This window comes from Pongo abelii, chromosome X (genome assembly GCF_028885655.2).
Source record: "Pongo abelii isolate AG06213 chromosome X, NHGRI_mPonAbe1-v2.0_pri, whole genome shotgun sequence".
Taxonomy (NCBI): Eukaryota; Metazoa; Chordata; class Mammalia; order Primates; family Hominidae; genus Pongo; species Pongo abelii.
Window position 1 is genome coordinate 9,046,532 of NC_072008.2, and position 22,482 is coordinate 9,069,013.

At 39.0% G+C, this 22,482-nt stretch overlaps 1 protein-coding gene across 1 annotated transcript; it reads right to left on the bottom strand.

Annotated features, from left to right (window-relative positions):
• Positions 1 to 3,913: 3,913 nt before the first annotated feature.
• Positions 3,914 to 13,890, bottom strand: FAM9B (family with sequence similarity 9 member B). The gene is made up of 9 exons (XM_002831364.4): positions 13,629 to 13,890; positions 12,735 to 12,851; positions 12,105 to 12,225; positions 11,894 to 11,925; positions 10,030 to 10,129; positions 9,075 to 9,186; positions 7,593 to 7,691; positions 5,210 to 5,309; positions 3,914 to 5,103 (listed from the first exon to the last, which is right to left on the bottom strand). The coding sequence occupies exons 2-8, from the start codon at positions 12,760 to 12,762 to the stop codon at positions 5,241 to 5,243; spliced, it is 561 nt and encodes a 186-aa protein (XP_002831410.2). The 5' UTR covers positions 12,763 to 12,851; positions 13,629 to 13,890; the 3' UTR covers positions 3,914 to 5,103; positions 5,210 to 5,240.
• Between the last annotated feature and the right edge of the window lie 8,592 nt (positions 13,891 to 22,482).

Consider the following 22,482-nt stretch of genomic DNA (forward strand, 5'->3'; position numbering starts at 1 on the left):
TTTCTGTGTTTGGCAAAACAGTATTACAGCCCAAACGGAAATGGTTGAGGACAGATAACTTGGCCAAATCACCCTGGCTAGAAAAGTGAGATTGCATCAAACTCACTCCGAAAGCCAATCAAAGAATAACTTGAAACCGCTTTCAGTCACTTAGACTTTGCTTCCTGGTCCATAGTGGCAGCTAATGAGGTTTAGAAATAAGCACATGTATCTGTCTATACTGAAGGGAAGAAAATAAATCTACTATGGCACCAGTTCCAAACACTGCATGAGCAGTCGAGAGAAACAATTTACCAGAACATGCTTAATGGTAAATCAGAAATGACATGTATGAAAACATGGGGCTGCAACTTGAAAATATTGGAAAATGAGTCATCTAAATTTGCAGAACCAATCAGATCTTGGACTGATACACTTTGTAAGTTGCAACTGCTGGATACCATGTATGTATGTGATCAAGGGCATCTGTAATGATGAATGGTTCATGTTCACACAGCTTTAAATGCCTGATTTCTGAAATGATCAATCATTTATTAGCTGTAAGGTAAGGGCAATGACGTATATGATCTTCTCTTGTGCTTAGAGATGTTAAAATTCATTTATGGTACTACAAAGATAAGAACATGCAATAAAAGTTCTAAACTATGTAATAAAATCCAAGGTAGGATTTTGTGGATTACGTGTTAGTAATGATATTTTAAGAGAATATTAACATTTTGTTAAGCAAATATATTAATATATTAATTATTCAATAATTTTAATTTTAATTATGATTAATTTTATCATAAGCATTTTCTTTTCTATTTACACATAAGACTCTTACAAATTCAAATAATAAAAAAAGATGTTTTTAAACTGTACTCAGGAATAGACAGACATATGTTTTAAATAAAGAGAGTCTATTTCAACATGGCAAAACCCCATCTCTACTAAAAATACAGACATTAGCTGGTCATGGTGACACATGCCTGTGGTCCTAGCTACTAATGAGGCAGAGATGGGAGGATGACTTGAGGCCGGGGGCAGAGGTTGCAGTGAGCTATGATTATGCCACTGCCCTCCAGCCTGGGTGACAGAGCAAGACCCTGTCTCAAAAAACAAAATAAAAATAAAATGAAATAATAAAAAAACAAAGCACATAGGTCAGCTGGATGCAGTGGCTCATGCCTGTAATCCCAGCACTTTGGGAGGCTGAGGCAGGAGGATCACTTGAGGCCAGGAGTTCAAGACCAGCCTGGGCAACGTAGTGAGACCATGTCTTTACAAAACACATAAAAAAAATTAGCCAGCATGGTGGCACACGCCTGTATTCCCAGGTACTCGGGAGGCCTGAAGTGAGAGGATCCCTTGAACTACTGTATACAATTTGCAGCCAGGTGGAAGACAGTACAGACCTCAAAGCCTCCATTAACTCAGTGAACCCATTCCCCAGCCCACGGACACATACACAAAGACTTACACTCATGGCACTTGCTTATGGGAGCCGGCGTTTCTCCGTGAGGGTAGCAAGGATAAGCTTTTTATTGTCACTGTGGCTTCTCAGTTTATGCAAGTCAACACCTTTGAACAAGGGCTGAGAAGAGGATGGAATCCATCCTACCTCCCTCTTTATAATGGTGCCATTTAAACAATTATTTTGTAGAGACGGGATCTTGCTATGCTGGCCAGCGTGGTCTCAAACTCCTGGCCTCAAGTGATTCTCCCATCCCTGCCTCCCAAAGTGCTGGGATTATAGGCATGAGCTACTGTGCTCACCTAAAACAATGCCATTTTTAAGATGAGGTGCATTTAAAGAAAGGGTGTATTTGGTAGGCAAAATAAGTACCCTCCAAAGATGTCCAGGAACTCATCCCTGGAACCTGTGAACATGTGAGACGACAAGGCAAGGGAGGAAATGAGTTGGAAGGTGCTAATGACAGATACCAATCAGCTGACCCGAAACATGGATATTATCCTGGGTTATCTCTGGGGGAGTCCAGTGGAATCCCAAGGGTCTTTCTAAGTGTGAGAGAGGCAGGAGAAAGGAACCAGAAAGACAGCCACATGAGAAGGATCTGACCCCCAAAATGCTGGCTTTTAAGACGAAGAAAGAGGCCGTGAGACAAGGAATGAAGGGAGCTTTCAGAATCTGAAAAACGCAAGAAAACAGCTCCTCCCCTACAACCCTCAGAAGGGACACTGCCCCACTGCCATCTTGATTTTTACCACAAAGACACTCATTCCAGACTTTACATGAAACTACAGAACTGCAGGGCAATAAGTGTATGTTTTTATTTTTAATTATAAACATTTCACTAACTTATTTTAATTGACAAACTTAAATGGTATATACTGTCTACAATAGGTTGCTTTAAAGTATGTATACATTGTGAAATAGCTACATCGAGCTAGTTGACGTTTGCATTACTTCACCTAAGTATAATTTTCTTTGTGGTGAGAACTCTTAAAATCTACCCTCTTAGCAATCTTTAAAAATACAATATTATCACTATCTGTTGTCACCATGTTTTACAATAGAGCTCTTGAACTTCTCCTGTCTAACTGAAATCTTGTACCCTTTGGCCAACATCTCCTCAACCTTCCACCTCCCCCAGCTCCTGGAAACCACCATTCTATTCTCTGATTCTGTGAGTTCAACGGTTTCAGATTCCACATAGAAGTGAGATAATGCAGCCAGGATCAGTGGCTCATGCCTACAATCCCAGCAATTTGGGAGGCCAAGGCAGGAGGATCACTGGAGGCCAGGAATTTGAGACTGGCCTGGACAATGCAGGGAGGCTTCATCTCTAGAAAGAAAAAATGTGTGTGTGTGTGTGTGTATATATATATATAATTTGTATTATTATATATTATATAATTATGCTACAGATATAATATATGATATATATTACATTATATTATATATAAGTTGGGTGTGGTGCACACACTTGTGGTACCAGCCACTCTGAAGGCTCAGGTGAGAGGATCGCTTGAGCCCAGAAGGTCAAGGTTGCAATGAGCTATGATCGTACCACTGCATTCTGGCTGGGCCAGAGCGACACATGGTCTCTAAAAATAATATGACTTCAAGTACACAGTTACTCATTTGAGGTAGTAAGGGGTGGCATAAATATCAACTGTTCCATCATTAAGTACATTGTGGCCTCTTTCTTGTCCTTCCACTATAGAGTAACTAGTAGTCAGATAACCCAGGATGTACAACAGAACTCACACATGGACCTCTGCAGTGCTTATCTTGCCTCTGTAACTACTGAAAGAGATCTCAAATAAGGATCTTTTTAGAAACTTGAAGTAGTACTTCATAGTACTTAGTAGTACCAACACACGCTTTGGGTAAAAGGAAAATCCTTTATGAAAATGCAAACTTTAGGAATTAAATGCTCCCCATAGGGACTCACTTATTGCTGTACACGTGACTGCAGGCAGAAAAACACTATCTGAAAGAACTTGTTTTTTTCTTAAACTTGGAAAACCTAGAAAAGATGAGTGGTATATAGGGGCCAATTAACATAAATAGCACAAGAAAAAATGAGAGGAAGTCACTCCTCTCCTCCCAATGGGAGTATTGTGTTTTGAAGCATTCATGAATGGAATTTCAGAAACTTGGCAAAAGAATACATTTACTTCACTTACTCCATATATATTCTGAATTTCATATTTACTAAATAAAGTGTTTCCAAATGAACATTTCTTTTTTTACATGTTGTTACATGTAAAATTGTTTTACATGTAAAAACATGTATATCTTTTTAACATGTTACATGCAAAAAATCTTTTTACATATGTAACTTACCTGCACATTGCGCACATGTACCATAGAGCCTAAAGTATAATAATAATAATAATAATAATAATAATAAAAAGAAAAAAAGAAAAAAAATCTTTTTACATGTTGTTATATGTTGTTACATGTGAAAACTGCACATTGAAAAAAGGAAAGGCAGGCAAATTCATCATTCAAGTTTTTAGATGCACATATACTTAAACTTCCACATAATCCACGAATATTAAACTGGATAAACAAAGCACTCTACATAATTTACCTTGCCACAGATGTGAAATAATTGTAAGCATACATAAATGTTAACAAAATGCTTTCATTCAATGCTAAGGGGAGGTAACATTGAATGATGGACCAAAACAAACTAAATGGCATTTTGATGTCTGTGGAAATGACATACCCACAAACCAGTGGCTCAGCACTGATATTAATATATCTTGCTCAGTTGCCTTAATCATTTACAGTAGTATAATTTTTTTTCAAGAACACAGACAGTAAGGTGCTTTTAATAATTTTGATACGGCCATACAGTATATCTATTTTTTGAAGTCCTACTTTCATTGGAATTGCCTCTTTATCCTAATGAGTAAATACAAAAGAATGCACAGATAAGATAGCTTTTGTCTTCTTCTTCTTGTTTTCTGAGACAGAGTCTTGCTCTGTCGCCCAGGCTGGAGTGCAGTGGCACAATCTTGGCTCACTGCAACCTCCAACTCCCGGGTTCAAGAGATCCTCCTGCCTCAGCTTCCTGAGTAGCTGGAACTACAGGTGCGTGCCACCACGCCCGGGTAATTTTAGTATTTTTAGTAGAGATGGGGTTTCATCATGTTGTTCAGGCTGGTCTCAAACTCCTGACCTCAAGTGATCCACCCGCCTCGGCCTCCCAAAGTGCTGGAATTACAGGCATGAGCCACCGCACCCAGCAGGCTTGGTGTCTTCTTTTATTAGAGAAAAATGTACTTTTCTACGCCCGTGCTTTCTACGTTTTTGAAACTGATACAGATCCACAGAGTTGAACCGAAATCTAAATTATCTTTAATGTTAAAATTTAATTGACCGTGTACATAACTGTGCAATTGATGCCTTCTCATAGAAGTGTCTAGGATCCATTCAACAGATCATAGAAACGAGGTCTGGCATTTAACAGACAAATGACAGAGGAGCTATACCGATTTATACAAGAATTATCAAAACACTGTCATGTAGTTTACTGTAGCTCAAGTTGTGCTTGTATCATATAACATAGGTTCAAGTTCTTTCTTCAGTCATCAGAATAACAGAGGTTGAAGAGACAACTGGGTAAGTGCCAACTTTTCCAAAAGCTGTTTCAAAAAAAAATTTAAGTAACTGTAATACACATTTCTGCAAATAAAATATTCCAGTGCCACATCAATCCTGAGTTTTTAATATTAAATATGCACTACTTACAGTTCTGACATGATTTTATTTAAAAACATGTCTAGTTATCAAGTTCACTGTCTTCATCGGAAAAAAATCTGTCACAAAAGTCTTCAAAGTCCTCAAGAGCCTAAAAGAAAAAGTCTAGTTCACTGACAAACCACCACTTTACATCTCGCATTTTAAACAGGGTTAATTAAATGTCAAAAGGAAACAGCTTTTATTATTCAAAGGATGCTAGTTATTCATTTCAAATAGAAAAAACTATAATCAATACATGGAGCTCCAAATACCCACTTAAATTTTTTAATGCCAGATTTCAGTGACATATTATTTTAGCAGGTCCAACAGTCATGTACTTTGCTTAAATAAAATGGGTTGAAGAACATCTTAAGGTCAAGATGGAGCAAAGACAGAAAAAGACGGGCAGGCTTATATCATGAAATATTATATTTTTTTTCGGCAGGTAGTGACCCATGTATTATCAGCAATAGCCTCATAACATGGTTTCCATTGAAGGGATAAAATGGTCGGTGATATGACCTCATCAAGTTAGAGAAAACGTAACTGTGTTTGAAATATATACTCTTTACTCAACAAATAGTTCAACAGTTCCTACTCCCTAAAATGTTGTATGTTAATGCTGAGGAAGATGTAAAAAATGAATACACAATCTTCCATATTTCTGTGACATGAGCAAATGCACAAATAAAAAAAAAGTAATACAAAACTTGTGTAACGGCTATGGAAGGGCAACTCACTCGGGCATGTAGCCAAAAATGGAGACTGATGTTGATTTAGTTGGCAAAAGGTTTCAATCAGTCAAAAAAAGATTTTAAAAGCATTGTGAGGGAAGAGCCAGAGCAAAGCATGGGAGTAACGGTGAGTTCCTTCAGGGAAGGCTGTCAATCTGGAGAGTTGGGAGTAAACACAGAGGGTGGCAAAACAAGCCTAAGAGGGGGTCATGTAAAGGGGACAGTCTCTGAATATCTAAGAACTGAGATGGGGCATCACTGACAGGCTGGGAAGACGGAAGGGCTGGGAAGCATTTTAGGAAGGGAAGGGTTTTAGAAAGATAATATTGCCAATCAATGAAGGATGGCTCAGAAGAGAAGAGAGAACTCAGAAAAGAGTTTAATAGTACAAGTAAGGAAGAATGAGGTTTTGGACTAGGGTAGCCACAGTGGGAATTTAAAGAAAGAAATTAAAGGACCATTGCAGAGGTAAAACTTGCCTCGTGATAACTACATGGGAAGGATAATGGACTCAGAAGAGTCCAAGATGATAGCAAAGTTCCTACCCTAAGTGGTAACATGAAACATTAATACTGACAGGAAAACTTCTAGTCTCATGTTCACACCAATTAATAAATGGTATCTGGGGAACATTATAGCAACATGTTCTCTACTTGTAACTTCTATTTAAATAACTGTTTCTGTATAGATAATCCTCAAGTTGCTTGAAAATTTTATTTTCAAACTCTTTTCCCAGTTTATTTAACACATCTCAGTTAGTGTAGAGAAGTGACATATGAACATGTCTTTTCCAAGGTTATTAAAAAGAATACCAGAGCTCCCAAAAAAGGATTCCATTGCTTCCTAAATTATCTACATCTACATGAAGAAGAGGTCATTGTCTGATGATAATTTGCTAATGTGCTGTACGACGGCAGATAATTCGCAGTTCACAACGTGTTAATAATCTGCTGGCTTTCCCATTCTGTTATACATCTGAACCATCTCTTATGATTACAAATTGTCATGTAAAACCATTACTAATAATTTTGTTAGTGAATATGCTATAAAACACTCCTGTGTTTCAGCAAGAAATAAAAGAGACACACAGTAGTTACGCTTGCCTGCTTCCTATTTAACTAAAACTCTTGAAACAACACAAGTAAAAAAGCCATCCAGAAAGGATTTATGGACTTCTTTCCTTCCACCATAGATTTGTCATTGATGTCCTGAAAACTGAAAATAAAATCTTCATTAAAACCCATTTATGCCTAGTGTTCCATTATTGGAACGCTAAGCTTGTGGGAATCATATATATCCTACTGCTCAAGGTCATGGCCAAGGTCTGATTTTTCACACACACAAAAAATTTGTAACCTCTGGCATAAATAGGTTAATGTGTTAATAAAGTGTCGATTTTATACATAAGATGTGTATTTCTAGGTAAAATTTCCAATTTACCTTTTCCTGTTCTAAATAACTCCCACAAACTATTCATGAATCCTAAAAATACATTTACCAATTATATTATATCTGGAACAATACATTCAAAGTGAAAATGCTAAGTAATTTAAAATGTATAATCAAATGTCTTTCCACACATTCAGAAACAAGCAGACTGTCTTCTATTATGCACGTGTTGTATTTTATAATGTATTATGTTACCAAATAGAACAGACCTTTATGAATTGGTCACGTAGCAGCCTCATCTCTTTCAGCCTCTCTCTCCTAACACTTCTATATTGTTGCCACCTCTTCTGTTGTTCTTGAAATATTTTCTAGAATCCCAAAACAAAATAGTGATAAAAATTGGGTAAATTTTAATACTTATAAAACATAATTCTGCATTAGCTTTAAAGGAATATTGTTCAAATCAATACTTCTGAACACTTTCTTTTAGACAACATTTAGGACCAATTTTAAACAATTGTGTTCACCAATCACATGCTAAAATGATGTATTAACCTTTTTTATCAGTCATTAAGTAAAGAATTTTCTTACTTTTGCATATTCAACACGTATGTCCTAATTCTTGATTTCCAATGAAGAGTATTTGATGAACCTTCCTATAATTTGTTGACCACAGATAGGTAAGATCTATATAGAAATTAACTAAGAAACATTCTTTCTAAGATTTTAAGCACGTATTAAATCTTGATCATTTCAGTATACACATAGATGAACCACCCAATAATGATTGCCTTTCTGCACCCTGACCTAATCTCCAACAACAGTGTTCTCTTCTCCTCTACGTGGCACTCACTCACACAGTCATCCCCTAGATTTTGTCATTCCCAATGACTTCAACACCTACGTAATATTAATAATAGCAATGATAAAGAGCAACCATGGGTCAGATCACATCCTGAAAAACTTAAATAAACCTGTTACACAGAAACCCTTTGATCCTCCAAACAACTCTGATGTAGGTACTCTTACCATGTCTCCTTTCGTAGATAAGATCATTTGCCCATGGTTTCCGAGCTAGCAATGGTCAAGCTGAGATAAATAATTTGCCCACGGTTTCCGAGCTAGCACAGAGATAAATACTTTTTCCATGGTTTCCGAGCTAGCAATGGTCAAGTTGGAGTTGGATCCCAAGCAGTGTGGATGCATAGTCCCAGCCCTTGACCACTGTACTCAGCTGTTTTTCCATCTTCCCAACATACAGCCACTAACTCCCTGCCATTGTAGGTCACTCACTTCAGTACTACAGCTCAGGAGTCTGTCGGGGCCTGACACCCACTGAATGGAACACTTTTTACTACCCATTGCCCACCCCCATGTGCTCAGGTAACTCAGCCCCAGCTGAAATTCCACAGCCAGTCATCATATCCCCATCCCTGCATCTATGCCCTGCCCAACTCTCCCTCTATCAATCTGCTCGGCTACACCCCGACCCAGGAAATTCCAACCCCACAGCTGCGCTTGCACAAATATGCCAACCGGGCTCACTTTAACTTCTTCATCGTTATGATGCTGACTTCAGTTGGACCCCTAATGCTGCATGGCAATTATATTCCCCTAGTCCATGAGTCCACTAACGGGCCCCCCTCTCTGGGCTCATGCGCTCTTCCTTCTTTGCTGGATTTCTGCATGAACTATTACTACCTGAGACACTGATATAACAGGTTATACATAAAGCTAAGCCTGATACCAACAATTAGTTCTTCTTCTTCTCCCTCTTCTTCTTCTTCCTCTTTCTGCTCGTCTGTGATGTATTCTTCAAGGACATTTAGCAACTTCAGAGAATGTATATAATCACGTTTCTGCCTGTAACACATAATAAGTAACACGGTCATACGTCATAGAGAGATGAAAAATTAGTCCTACTCAAACCCAAACTGACTTGACATAATTTATACTAGAAAGTAGCAAGGGAGTAATAGCAGCTGAAATCTTTTTGGAAAAAGGTGAAATGAGTTACTCTCATTTTGAAAGGATTCCTTCCTTCCTGACTACTAGAGCAGCTATCTTACATTCTTTACCTGCTGAAGACAAAGGAGGGTTTACTGCACTATCACTTTCCCAGAAACATTCATTTTCTCTAAGAGCAGTTTACTTTCCATTTCCTCTTACTGAATAACATATGGGTTCTCATAAGTAGGTTCAAGAATATCATAGCCATTCATCCCATAAGATTTCCCAAAAGAAATACTTCACTTAACTATTTCTCCACTTTGGCACACCAATGATTTTGTAAAAGAAATAGTGAAAACAATTTAACTAAAATAGATAACTTATTTACAACATAAGGTTATCCCTTTCTACATAATTGAGTATCATTAAGGATCTACAGACTAAACATTGAGAACATTTATCTTATATGCAGCTACCATATTTCTAGAAATGGATAAACATTAATTTTACAGGAAGGCTATTTTTATCTGGAAGGCAAAAAGAGGTCATCTTCATTGGCTTCTAGGTAATATCTCTTAATTCTGTTAAACTGAGGTTATAAAACTAAAGAAACTTACCTGCTTAGAGAACAATCAAGTAAAATATGCTGTTCACTAGAGACGCCAATATGTACAGGATAGTTTTTGAAATTATTTGTACCAACAAATACAAAGAAATGGTATAAATATCATTATGCAAAAAAGCCAACAGTCATACCTTTTAAGTTGTTTTTTTCTCAAAGCATGTTTACTTTTGTTCTTTGTTTTGCTGTGAGCTTTATCCATTTTCATCCTTTTTCTTTTTGCAGTAAGATCCTCTTTAATGTCAGTTAGATAGTAAATGAAAATGGATTAAAAGTTAATGTTGAAAAGTAGTTTCTTTGCATATACTGACATCAATATGGGACTTTACGGTTCAGCAATATCAGAAGGATATTTAAAATATAAAATTCAAAGATCATTTCAAAAAGCAAGATTTACTCACTTATTTTCTGTAAAACCTTTCAGGTATTAACATTCGTATTTCAATTCCAGTTGGTATAACTGAAAATCACTTAATTGACAGATGATGAAAAAAAGCAAATAATTAAAAGTCTCTATTTTTTAAATTTGCAGAAAGAGTTATAAGCACAGACTTTAATTTCTACATTTATAAAATGTCCTACAATTCAAAGGAGATGCTTCCATGAAATACTGCACAATTCATTATGTAAAGCACACAAAAAAGTATCTTATATAATAAAACCATCAAAAGGGTAGAAATAACTGAATACACAATAAGAAAAGCATTTTTAAGCAATCTAGTGATTGATGCTATTAACTGTATTTTAATAAAAGAAGCAATGGCCATGAGTATAAAAACTTAGGTTTAGGTAAAGAAATACATTAAAAAACACTTTTGAAATATTTTCTTGGAGCTTTTTATATGACATTTGTACCCATAGTGCTGTGTTTCAGAAAACTGTAATACTGCAAGGAATGCTTTCCTAAACATGATTTCACATCAGAGATCTACCATCAATTGCTAAGAATAATTTTCAGCAATCATAAAAGATTTGTACCACAATGCAAATATTTTTTACATACAGTCTCCATCTATAACGCCCTATGTATTAGGCAGCTCACAAAACCAGCACTTTGTCACCAAGCTTTCCAAATATACTGCTTGTATGAATCATCGCTAGAGAAGAGCTGAAAACTGAATTGAGCTTTTTAAATATAAGAGTATTGTCTCCATCATCTCTACAGAAATTTTCTCAAACTTTTTTGAAAATATGGTCCTATAACAGTGTAACTAATATTTCACACAGCAATATAAAGTTTATGAGTTTTTGGATCCAATTACATGTTTCTCACTAGCTAGAAAAGTTGTCCTTACTTTTCTACTACACAGTTTATTACTGGAATAATAATAGAAAATGATTTTAGAAAATTCAATTTTCTCTTGTACTTTAAAGAAAACAAAATCAGAAAGCTGTGACAATAGAACAGCTAAATTAGGAACATGAAAAACTCATATTAAAAACTCTGAGTACAGACGGACAGGAAGAGAGGAACAACAGACAACTGGGCCTACTTGAGGGTGGAGGGTAGGAGGAGGGTGAGAATCAAAGACCACTCACCAGGTACCATGCTTATAAACTGGGTGACAAAATAATCTGTATACCAAAACCCTGTGACATGCAATTTATCTATATAACAAACCTGCACATGTACCCCCAAACTTAAAGTAAAAGCTAAAAAAAACCACTGATATATGACTTAATCTGTGTACACTAAAAGGAACGAATAGAGCTGTTTCTCCTCCAATGTCCTCTAATATCCTCCAAACAATTAAATTTCCACATGTATGAAAGAAAAGCCATCCATCTCGCTTCACCATTATTAGAAGCATTCTCACGTTCCACATCAAAAAGGTAAGAAAAATTTATCAAATAGATTACATTAAATACGTATGTTAAATGCTACATATGAGAAGACATTTAGGACAGTATTGTCGTCCACTAATTCATATAACCTACTGCAACAGTTGTATGACTGAAAACAATTTTCATAAACTACAGATAACTCCTAAAACATACCTGCAGTATCTTCTGGCTTCTTGGTATTAGCCCTGTAAAAAAAGTTACATCAAAATTTTAACAAAATACTACACAAAATTCCATGTTTGTTGGGAAAAGAAATGTCTTATGTGAAATGTCCTGCATAGAATAGAACAGTGATGACATGGTCCAAAGCTGACATTTCCTAAAAGACCCTATCCGACAGGCAAAAGTGACTTAAACACTTTACCCTGTGTGTTCATCTGTTTCAGCAAAAGGTTCTCTTTCCCCATGCTCATCAGTTACATCTTCCTTCCTTGTTTCTGTAAAACGGTTTCTTTCCTCACATTCATCACGGACTGGATACTTTCCTGCATTAAAATTTAAAAGACAAACCTTTTTTAGAGGAAGATGCTGCTGTGGACATTTTTTGTGGAGAAATGTACTAGTTGTAGACTTTTTTTGTTTTTTTTTTTTTTTGGCTCTCTGCCAATTAAAGCTTTAAAGCAGAGGTATGCATGGAATCACTGGCTCCCGACCCCGACCATTTTATCGAGGGACTTTTGAAAGCCCTTCGGGTTCAAGTTCCAGTAAACAACGTACTACAGGTCAGACCCCTAGGATGTCAGGATTGCACCCATGGAGAAGAGCTGCTCTGAGAGCATCTGTAACCCTGCTATGAGGGGGAGCCTTCCACGGGAAGCCTAAGGCCCTTGAGCCTGCTTTGAAAACCTGGCGCATCTTAGCACGTGCACTATGGACTCCAGAGCCACGAAGGGGCCTGGGGCCTCGGGCTGCCCCTGTGCCCCCAGCGCAGAAAGCAGACAGACCGTCCTCTTGGGCGTGCACCTTCTTCCGGGTCCCCTTGGGCTGTATTTACCTGCATGCTTCTTCCCCCGGGCCGCCATAAATTGAGCCTCCAACTGGGCCTTGGCAGCCCTCCTGCCCACAGGATCCACGGCTGGCTGTCCTGGGAAGCTAGAGGCGATCCCCGAACCTGGTGAGAGCAAAGACACACTAAGGAAACCTGGCATCGGAAAGGAAAGCCATTGGGATCACAGGTTCAAGAAGGGTAGGGCTGGCCCGCCCTGGGTCTCATGTGGGGAGCAGGAGGGGACGGAAAAGATGCCAGTGTCCCCTCCTGTCCTGGCCTGTCCAGCCCGTCCAGCCCGTCCAGCCCGTCCCAGGGGCTGGCTGCAAAGCTCACAGCTGCCCCTCACACCTGAACTCCACGGCCTCTGCGGGATCCTCGCCTCGCCTTTGGGACAGAACTCAGCCCTACCTCTGAGTCACCCAGCGACCCCTTGTGGCTGGGAGGGCCGCTGGGTGACACAGGATCTCCCCAGCCACCTCCAGGGGAATGTCAGGGGCTGCACTGCCACTCGCCCGCCTGGATGCACAGGGGACCCCCGGTGATCCCCGGTGACCCCAAGTGTCCTGTCCTGACGGGCGGCCGGGCAGGAGGGCCCCACTCAGACTGTCCTCCACAACACCCCCGCCCCACTCCCACTTCTCCCCGCCTTCGGCCCCTCCCCCCAACACATGCACAAGCCCCCAGGACCCTCCCGGGCCCTAGGGATCACCCAGGCAGCTCCAGCTCCCTCCCTGCCCTGGCCCACCCCAGCCCACCCTCAGGGCCTCGCCCTGACCCAGGCCCCAGGCGACGACGCCGGGGCCATTTCCTCACAGGTCGGCGGGCTGCCCAGCGCTTCACACCCTGGTTCCCAGAGGGCCTAGTGCCTGCGTTCCCGCCGCCCCACCGCGAGTGCTTCACCTGAGGGACCCCTGATGTGGCGCCCTCAAAGAACCTGCAGACAACGACACCACTAGGATCTCTTAGAAAACGGGTCCTCTCAGGAAGCTGAGGCGGGAGAATTGCTTGAACCCGGGAGGCGGAGGTTGCAGTGAGCCCAGATTGCACCACTGCACTGCAGCCTAGGCGGCAAGAGCCAGACTCCGTCCCAAAAAACAAAAAAAAAAAAAGAAAAAAGAAAACGGGTCCTCAGTTTTCGTGAGAGCTGCAGACAGGACTTCCTGCGCTCCTCGCTGATTGGTTGGCTCAGTGAACACGCGTGTGACGGGCTGTGTGGGGCCAGGCCCCCTGCTGGCACGCCCTCACCCTTCCCCTAAGCGACAGCCCGTGGTTGCCGTGGACTGGGGTGGGGGTGGCCCTTTGGGGCCTCTGTCCCCACAATCTTTCAGCTTCTCCTCCTGGGGAGGGACACAAGGACTTGGGATGGAAGCCAAGTGGACAGGGCCTAGAACCTCGCCCTGGGGCTTGTTCCAGCCACACCTGCCCCTTTGACTAGAATGGCCATCACCCTGTGGGTGGAGCCCAGGCTCCCTCCCATGCCCTGTGTGCTTCCAACATGCCCAGCTGCGTCCTTTTTAATCAATGGATTGTGCTTTTATCGTTTTTGTTTGTTTGTTTGTTTTTGAGACTGAGTCTCGCTCTATCGCCCAGGCTGGAGTGCAGTGGCAAGATCTCAGCTCACTGCAATCTCCCCTTCCCAGGTTCAAGCAATTCTCCTGCCTCAGCCTCCCGAGGAGCTGGGATTACAGGAGCCCAACACCACCCCCTGTTATTATTATCATTATTATTATTATTATTGCATATTTGGTAGAGACACGGTTTCACCATGTTGTCCAGGCTGGTCTCGAACTCCTGACCTCAGTTGATCCGCACGCCTTGGCCTCCCAAAGTGCTGGGATTATAGGCGTGAGCCACTGTGCCCAGCCCATAACCTTTTTTGTTTCCTCACTACTTTTCTTTCTCATCCTCATGCCCCATACTTGCCCACAAACCTTCATACTCCAGACTTATCCAGACATATGCCACAACCTTCACCCACAAATTAATGCCTTAATACTTATCATTAACTCAGCTTTTTCCCACCTCCAGTCCCCTGTAATAGGGAGAGAGTTGTTTCGGAGTTGGGAGTGAATAAATATTGCCTAAAGTTTGTAAATCAAGATACAGAGTTTCATTATATTATTGAAATTATAAAGGCAGTCATCAGGAAAACTAATCCACAGCCTTGAATGCCTATATAACCAAAAAGAGCACACACAAAGCATACAAATCCTGTAGTAAAAGTTGGAAAATAAAGAAAATACTACAGAGAACATAACATAACATAAAGGAACAGAATTAAGGCCAAGTGAATCTGTTGAGCAAGAAATATGAATGAGATAAACTCGCATTCTAAAGGAAATGACTTCCAACTTGGATCAAAATAAAAACTTAAGTATATACTGTATGTAAGAATGGAATTAAACAAAATGATACAAAAAGTACATATCAGAAAAATATGAAGAAAAGGAAAATATGGATCTGAGAATTGATATCTCACAAATGTAAAATAATGCAAAAAATAAATGAATAAACTAAAGGCAGAGTACACTGAACAAGAGAAGGGCACAATCTACTCTGACAATCTCACATGAATCATTTTGTGCTTAACGCAGCATCAACATGCCTAAACCCAAAACCGTAGAAAATAAAAGCAAAACAATCAATGAAAATGAACAGTGATATGAGAGTTTAAGCTCCGTCTGTCCAGGAGAGACCAAATACAAATGTATTGTCTTGGATACAGACATAGTATCTTAAATTGCTCTCTTGGCAGTAGAGTGAGCATTTTCTTTCACTTTCAACCAATGAACCCTCACCACATCCTATAGTACTTCCTTGGCCATTACTATCTTCTATTCTACCTACAGTTTCCCAAAAGATTAAAAAATTAGAAATACTTCGTTCTCAGCAAACTATCGCAAGGACAAAAAACCAAATACCGCATGTTCTCACTCATAGGTGGGAATTGAACAATGAGAACACATGGACACAGGAAGGGGAACATCACACTCTGGGGACTGTTGTGGGGTGGGGGGAGGGGGGAGGGATAGCATTAGGAGATATACCTAATGCTAAATGACGAGTTAATGAGTGCAGCACACCAACATGGCACATGTATACATATGTAACAAACCTGCACATTGTGCACATGTACCCTAAAACTTAAAGTATAATAATAATAAAATTTAAAAAAAATTAGAAAGACATTAGCAAATAGGAGAAAAGTTTTCTTGTTGTTGTTGTGTGTGTACACACCTGCATGTAAGTGTGTGTGTGTGTGTGTGATGTTTGTTGTTTGTTTTTTTGAAATGAAGTTTTGCTCTTGTTGCCCAGGCTGGAGTGCAGTGGCGGGATCTCGGCTCACTGCAACCTCTGCTTCCCGAGTTCAAGCGATTCTCCTGCCTCAGCCTCCAGAGTAGCTGGGATTACAGGCGCCCACCACCAAGCCTGGCTAATTTTGTATTTTCAGTAGAGACGGGGTTTCACCATGTTGGCCAGGCTGGTCTCGAACTCCTGACCTCAAGTGATCTGTCTGCCTCAGCCCACCAAAGTGCTGGGATTACAGGCATGAACCACTGCGCCTGGCCTGGTTTTTTGTTTGTTTGTTTAATATGAAAGCCAGCACTAAATGATCTTCAAAGTATCTTCATAACTTAAAAGAAATGTTCACATGATATATTTTTCACATTCAGTGTGAGTAAAGCATGGAAGGTAATGTTCCATTCTGGTGCATTAAAGCATAACGGTGTTGTATTTGAGAAGAGAGAAAGGGAGCTGTGGTCTGGAAACTGTTGCACAGAGCACTGGAAAAACCACCTTAGAGCTGTTTCCGGTTGTTTTAAGTTCCAGATCGTTTTGAATTTCTGCCCTAGAAGCTATGCACACTCAGAGAATGAGTTCAGTCTTGACCCATAATATTGTACTGAATACCTCAGCTACTTTTCTACAGATTAAATAACATAAACTCCTTTTACTTTTCTTCACAGTTCTTAAAATGAAACTTTAACAATGTCTCCTTGAAGGCTTTAAGAGTGCTTCAAAATTCTATCTTTCTTTCGTATTGTCTTTTCTTGTTGTTAGTTTGTTTGGTTTTGGTATAAAGGGAGCCTAAATCTGGTTGCAGTTAGTAGGAATCTGAGAAGGCTAAGTTCAAAATCTCAGAAAGATTTTCTTTATATTTTCTATGTTTTATATTCCTTTAATAAATTCTGATATGAATACTTTCCCAGTAAGAATATTTGTATCATGCTTTAACATTTCATTTATCTTTGTGTGCAAACTAGCATTTGTTTTATTAGAACAATCTAAATGTATTAAGGAATTAGATTATAGGGAAATTAAATTAAAACATAATTTAAAAGAAATTATTATATCCAGATACAGAAAAACAGAGGCATAAATATGTTGTGACCGGGTCCAGGAGGAAGGGGCTCAGGGAAAATGATGTACCAGACTAATGAGTGGCTTGGACACTGTATTAGTCCATTCTCAAATTGCTATAAAGAACCAAGACTGGGTAATTTATGAAGACAAGAGGTTTAACTGACTCACGGTTCCACAGGCTGTACAGCAAGCATGGCTGGGGAGGCCCCAGGAAACTTACAATTACGGTGGAAGGTGAAGGGGAAGCAGGCAACGTCTTCACATGGCGGAGCAGGAGTAAGAGAGTGAAGGGGAAGGTGCTACACACTTTTAAACAACCAGATTTCGTGCGAACTCACTCACTATCACGAAAACAGCAAGGGGGAAGTCTGACCCCAGGATCCAATCACCTCCCACCAGGCCCCTCCTCCAACATGAGGATTACAATTTGACATGAGACTTAGGTGGGGAAACAGAGCCAAACCATATCAGACACAAAGTTGAGCTCTTCATAAAACACAAATGTTCCAAACCGGAACAAAGGTAGGTTAGCATTTTCCAAATGCCAACCTCCAAAGACCTCCAGATTAGGACTTCAAACACATTTCAAGTTTGTCACATGGCTCTCCTTTTATTTGACTGCTCTCCAGGAAAACCAAACTTTACCCCACATGCCTCTGATATTATTAATGTTCCTTCCTAGGCAGACAAATCCTATCAGAATTTTAAACCTACCCTAAATGTTTCCTCTTTAATGTAGCCGTTCACCCAGTGCTTTTAAATATGTGAGACACTCTTTCTCTTTGCAACCCATTTAGAGCTTTTATCTGTCATGGGAAATTTGCCTTATATTGCAGTTATCTGGGAAGTCATATTACCCATTAAACTACATCTGAAGGTCCAGAACAGTTTCGCAGGTATCCGTATAATATGGAGCACTCAATGTACACTGACCATATTAAATCCAACAAAATTGAAATTAATGTAGCTTTTTATCTTTAAAACAGAAAAAATAATAACGAAAAAGCCACAACTCACATAGTACTTGAACTTGCATCATTCTGCTAAGTGGTATTTTTATGAGTCCTAAATGCTCTGCACTATGCTAATGAAAGACAAGGTTGCAAATAATTGCCTGGGCCTCCCAGAGAGATGTTGGTACAGCATTCTGGCCTGCTAGTTTAAAAAAAAAAATTTTTTTTCTCAGCCTAGAAAAACAGGTTCCTGATTTGTATAGTAGAGGCTAGCTCCTTTCTAAATTATGTGCAGACAACACTGGTCTGTATGTTTTAAGTGAATTAGTGTCTTTATGTAATCCCTGAAGGTCTCCATAATTCCTCGTTAACACGATGGAGTTTCTGATGTGCTGTCTCCCTGCACAATCACAGGTTACTACAGAGAATGGAACTCAGAAGTCAACAAAAACTCTTTATCAAGTATGACTACAAAGTAATAGAACTTAGATGGCATAATGTAAATGAACACTTCTTTGTCCTCCAAGTTATATGAGATGCTATACATATAGTATATCCACGCTATCATTGATCAAAATGCTTATGAAAGTACTTTCAGCAGCTAGGGCACATTCTTCTAAACGTTCCTAAAGGTGGCAAATCTCCAAAATATGAGGGGCAAGTGGGTTTTCTGAATACCCAAAGTTGTTAAAAATCAATTACAGGGCCAGGATCCTAACTTTGGTATGTGTGTACGAACACTTACACACTTGCAAAAGTGAATGCTTGTGTGTGGGCATGTGCACGTGTGTGCATTCATGTGCATGGACATGAATGTGCATAGGTGAAAACATTCAGATGTATGCATGGCATGTCTTTTATGTCTATATTAGCACAGGAAGAAGCATGGAACAATAAACACTAGAATGATACATCTCGCCATCCCTGGGTATGGGAATTTCAGATACATTTTATAATATATTCTTGTTTATTTATATTTTCTAATTTTTCTATATGCATTTCTTGCTTATGCAAGAAGCAAATAAAGAGAAAAAAAGGAAAAAGTGAGACAAAGAAAAAGTATTTCTAAAACCTTCAGAAGTTAATCAATTCTGATGAATGCAGTAGTCTATTAGTTTCCCACTGCTGCTGTAACAAATTACAACAAAGTGAGTGTCATAAACAATAAAGATGGATTATCTTACTGTTCTGGCTGTTAGCAATCCCAAATTTATCTCACTTAGTGAAATCCAAGGTGTCAGCAGGGCCAGTTCCTTCTGAAGTCTCCAGAGGAGAATTAGTTCCTTGCCTTTTCCAGCTTTTAGAGGCTTCCTACACTCCTTGGCTTATGGCCCCAATTTCCATCGTTAAAGCCAGCAACATCATGCCGATTCGTTCTCATGCTGCCAGCTCACTGATTCCCTCTTCTGATTCTCACTGTTTCCTTTAAGGACCCTTGTGATTACATTGGACCCACCCAGGTAATCCAGAATAATTTCCCCCATTTAAGATTAGCTAATTGGCAACCTTGGTTCCATGTACAATACTGATTCTCCTTTGCCATGTAAACTAATATAGTCACAGATTCTGGGAATTAGGATCTAGACGTCTTTGAGAGGCCATTATTCTACCTACTACAGGTGGGTAACTGGAAAAAGTTGTGTTCCCATCACAATTTGGCTAAACTATATCATTTTTCAACACCTACCTTATTGATCAGCATATGGTAGTATTGTGCTGAAGAAAGAATGTCAGTTCAACAGTTTTAATGACTCCCCAGACAGCCATTGCCTGGCTGAGACCTCTCGAAAACAATAACTATGGGCATATTTTGGGCTGAGTCACAGATACTATGGAGAAGGTGCTGTATCAGAAGTAGGAGCCTGAGGCTGGACCACACTCAGACACTAATCAGCCAAATGCTATCAACCAAGACGTCACCATCCGTAAACTTAGCAATAAATGAGGGGGTTGGGTCATACACTAACTCAATCCCCTCTACTCCGTGATTATTTGACAATCATGCAAGAAAAAGCTACACCCATCAGTGTCATCTAAAAACATCATTCCCATTCCCACTTCCAATCTATAATACAGGCTTCCCATTCAGGCAAGGAGATCTCAGACTTCGTCCCACACACATTAAGCTCACACACAATTGTTTGACTTAGGAAGCTCCCATCAGCAATAATACCCTCCTCTTTCATCTCTACCGTATTCCATGTTTTCTAGACCATTTGATTTGCAAACATTTTTTATTGTATTTGTGATTTCTTCACACAGCAGAAGTTTTCGATTTTGGTGAAGTTCAATTTATTACTTTTTTCTTTTTAGATCATACTTTTGGTGTCATATCAAAGACATCTTTGCCTAATCTCATGTCATGAAGATTTTCCATTATAATTTTACATGTTACATTTAGATCTGTGATCCATTTTGAGTTAAGTTTTGTATATGGTGTGAGGTTTAGGTGAAGTAACTTTTTTTGGTAAATAAGTGCTCAATTGTTTCAGCATCATTTGTTGAAAAGACAGTCCTTTCCCCATTTTTTCTTTGCATCTTTGTCTAAAACCCAACTGAAGACATTTGTATGACGACATTTGTGTACTCAGTTTCTTCTATCTGTCCATGTGTCCATCTTTTGTCCAATACAACACTGTCTTGACATTTGAAGTATGTTGTGTGGAGTTCATAGTTATCTATTGGAAAGTTGGCTACTTTTCCATTTCCTAAAATGCATTGCTCACATTTTACAGGAAACTGAGAAATAATATAAATTTGTAAATATAACTTTCAACAACATTAAAAACATGGTCTAACAAAAGTGAAATTTAAAAGGACACTAATAGGTACTTCAATGTAAAATTCTCTGACATGTCTATATTAAAAACGTGTTGTAAATATCTGATTCTTGCATATATACACAGAGTCATCATGAATACAGCAGTTACCAATTCAGGCTGACTTCAGCTACTTTTTATGGGCAACTCAGTCACCATGAATGGCATATTGTGGACTTGATCTTTCAAAATGGAGAAATACTCTTGGTAAACTCATGAACAAAACAGTGTACGGTCTACCCTCAAATTATATAAGAGTTACAATCTTGGAAAAATCCAATGTATATTAAAATTGTGGGGAAAATATTTTTGATTTACATAAAAGTATTTATTTGTAGCTTCTGATAATTATGAACAGTTTTTCACTTACTTGGATGTCAAATGCCACCTGGATTGTCATGCTGCATTGTTCAATGTATTTGTTGGACACTACGTCACTCTGCATAAGATGCAGTGCAATCCTCTAATAATCAAGACAATTTAAAAATTACCCTATAAATACTCAAAAGCTCCCTAGCAGGGAACCACCAAGCTTCATTACAACTCATTGCCTTATAATGTATTAAATATTTGGGTTTTACAACAAAAACTCTTTTTGTCTTGAACAACCTCTTCAACAACCTGAGTCATGTATAAACGTTAATAGTATAACGTTAATGTATAAACGTTAAATAGTAGTAGCAACGTGGTTTTTATTTCCAAAGCATTAAACACGCTGGGCTCTGATAAACACGCTTCGTGTGTCACAATCAATTAGAAAGCCATCCAGTGTGAATGAGTTTCTGACATTGAGAAATACTGCTGGCATCTGTTAAACAGGCCACAGAGATTGGGCTCCTCATACATACCACTGCCTTTGAGCTACATTCTCCTTCTAATACCAAAGGTAAGGCCAAGTGCTTGCAAAGACAATCGTCCGATAGGAGCTACCTATGCTTTGGGACTAAACATATATTCTATTCTCTTAATGTAGCAGGATTTTTGTGACCTTGGAAAAATCTTACGTAGTTCAAAGATACAAGAATGGTCCACAACATTTCACAAGTTGCAAAATGAACTCTGTATGGACAGCACATTGGCACATAAAACATAAAAACGGACAGATCTCATGAAAACCTTCCTCTTTGGCATCATATCAAATTTTAGTTTAGTTTGACTCATGCTTAGGCAAAGCACCCCTGAGATAAACAGTCTACTTGCTACTGCAACAGGAAAGTAGTGCTTGAAAGGGGAGGATGCCAAGTTATATGTAGTGCAGCTATATAATAAAGAGTTATGAATTCCAAACAATTTGGACACTTCTAAGGTTATATCAGAGGATGGTAACTCTGTGCAATTGAACAAGAAGGAAGGTGCATTTTTTGTCATTTCATAAAAGTTTATTGACTGTAGCAATTCATGATATTAGAAATAACTGCACATTTAGAAGGGGGCTCTTAAGTAAAAGTATTTAAAATAAATTTAAAAAAAATTTCCTGACCACAATTACTCAAGTGTAAAAGTTGAACTTATTTCTACATGTGTTTTTTCTTTCCAAAAGATAATTTTTTAAATTTTTTCTTTAAAAAAATGGGGATATATGTGCAGAACGTGCAGGTTTCTTACATAGGTTTACGT

Excerpts from the sequence above, each read along its gene's own strand:
- FAM9B (XM_002831364.4), bottom strand. The coding sequence starts at position 12,762 with ATGGCGGCCCGGGGGAAGAAGCATGCAG. Across the intron at positions 11,926-12,104 it reads GAAACAGATGAACACACAGG|GGCTAATACCAAGAAGCCAG; the intron begins GTAAAGTGTTTA and ends CTTTTTTTACAG. Across the intron at positions 7,692-9,074 it reads GAGAAGAAGAAGAACTAATT|AAAATATTTCAAGAACAACA; the intron begins GTTGGTATCAGG and ends TTGGGATTCTAG.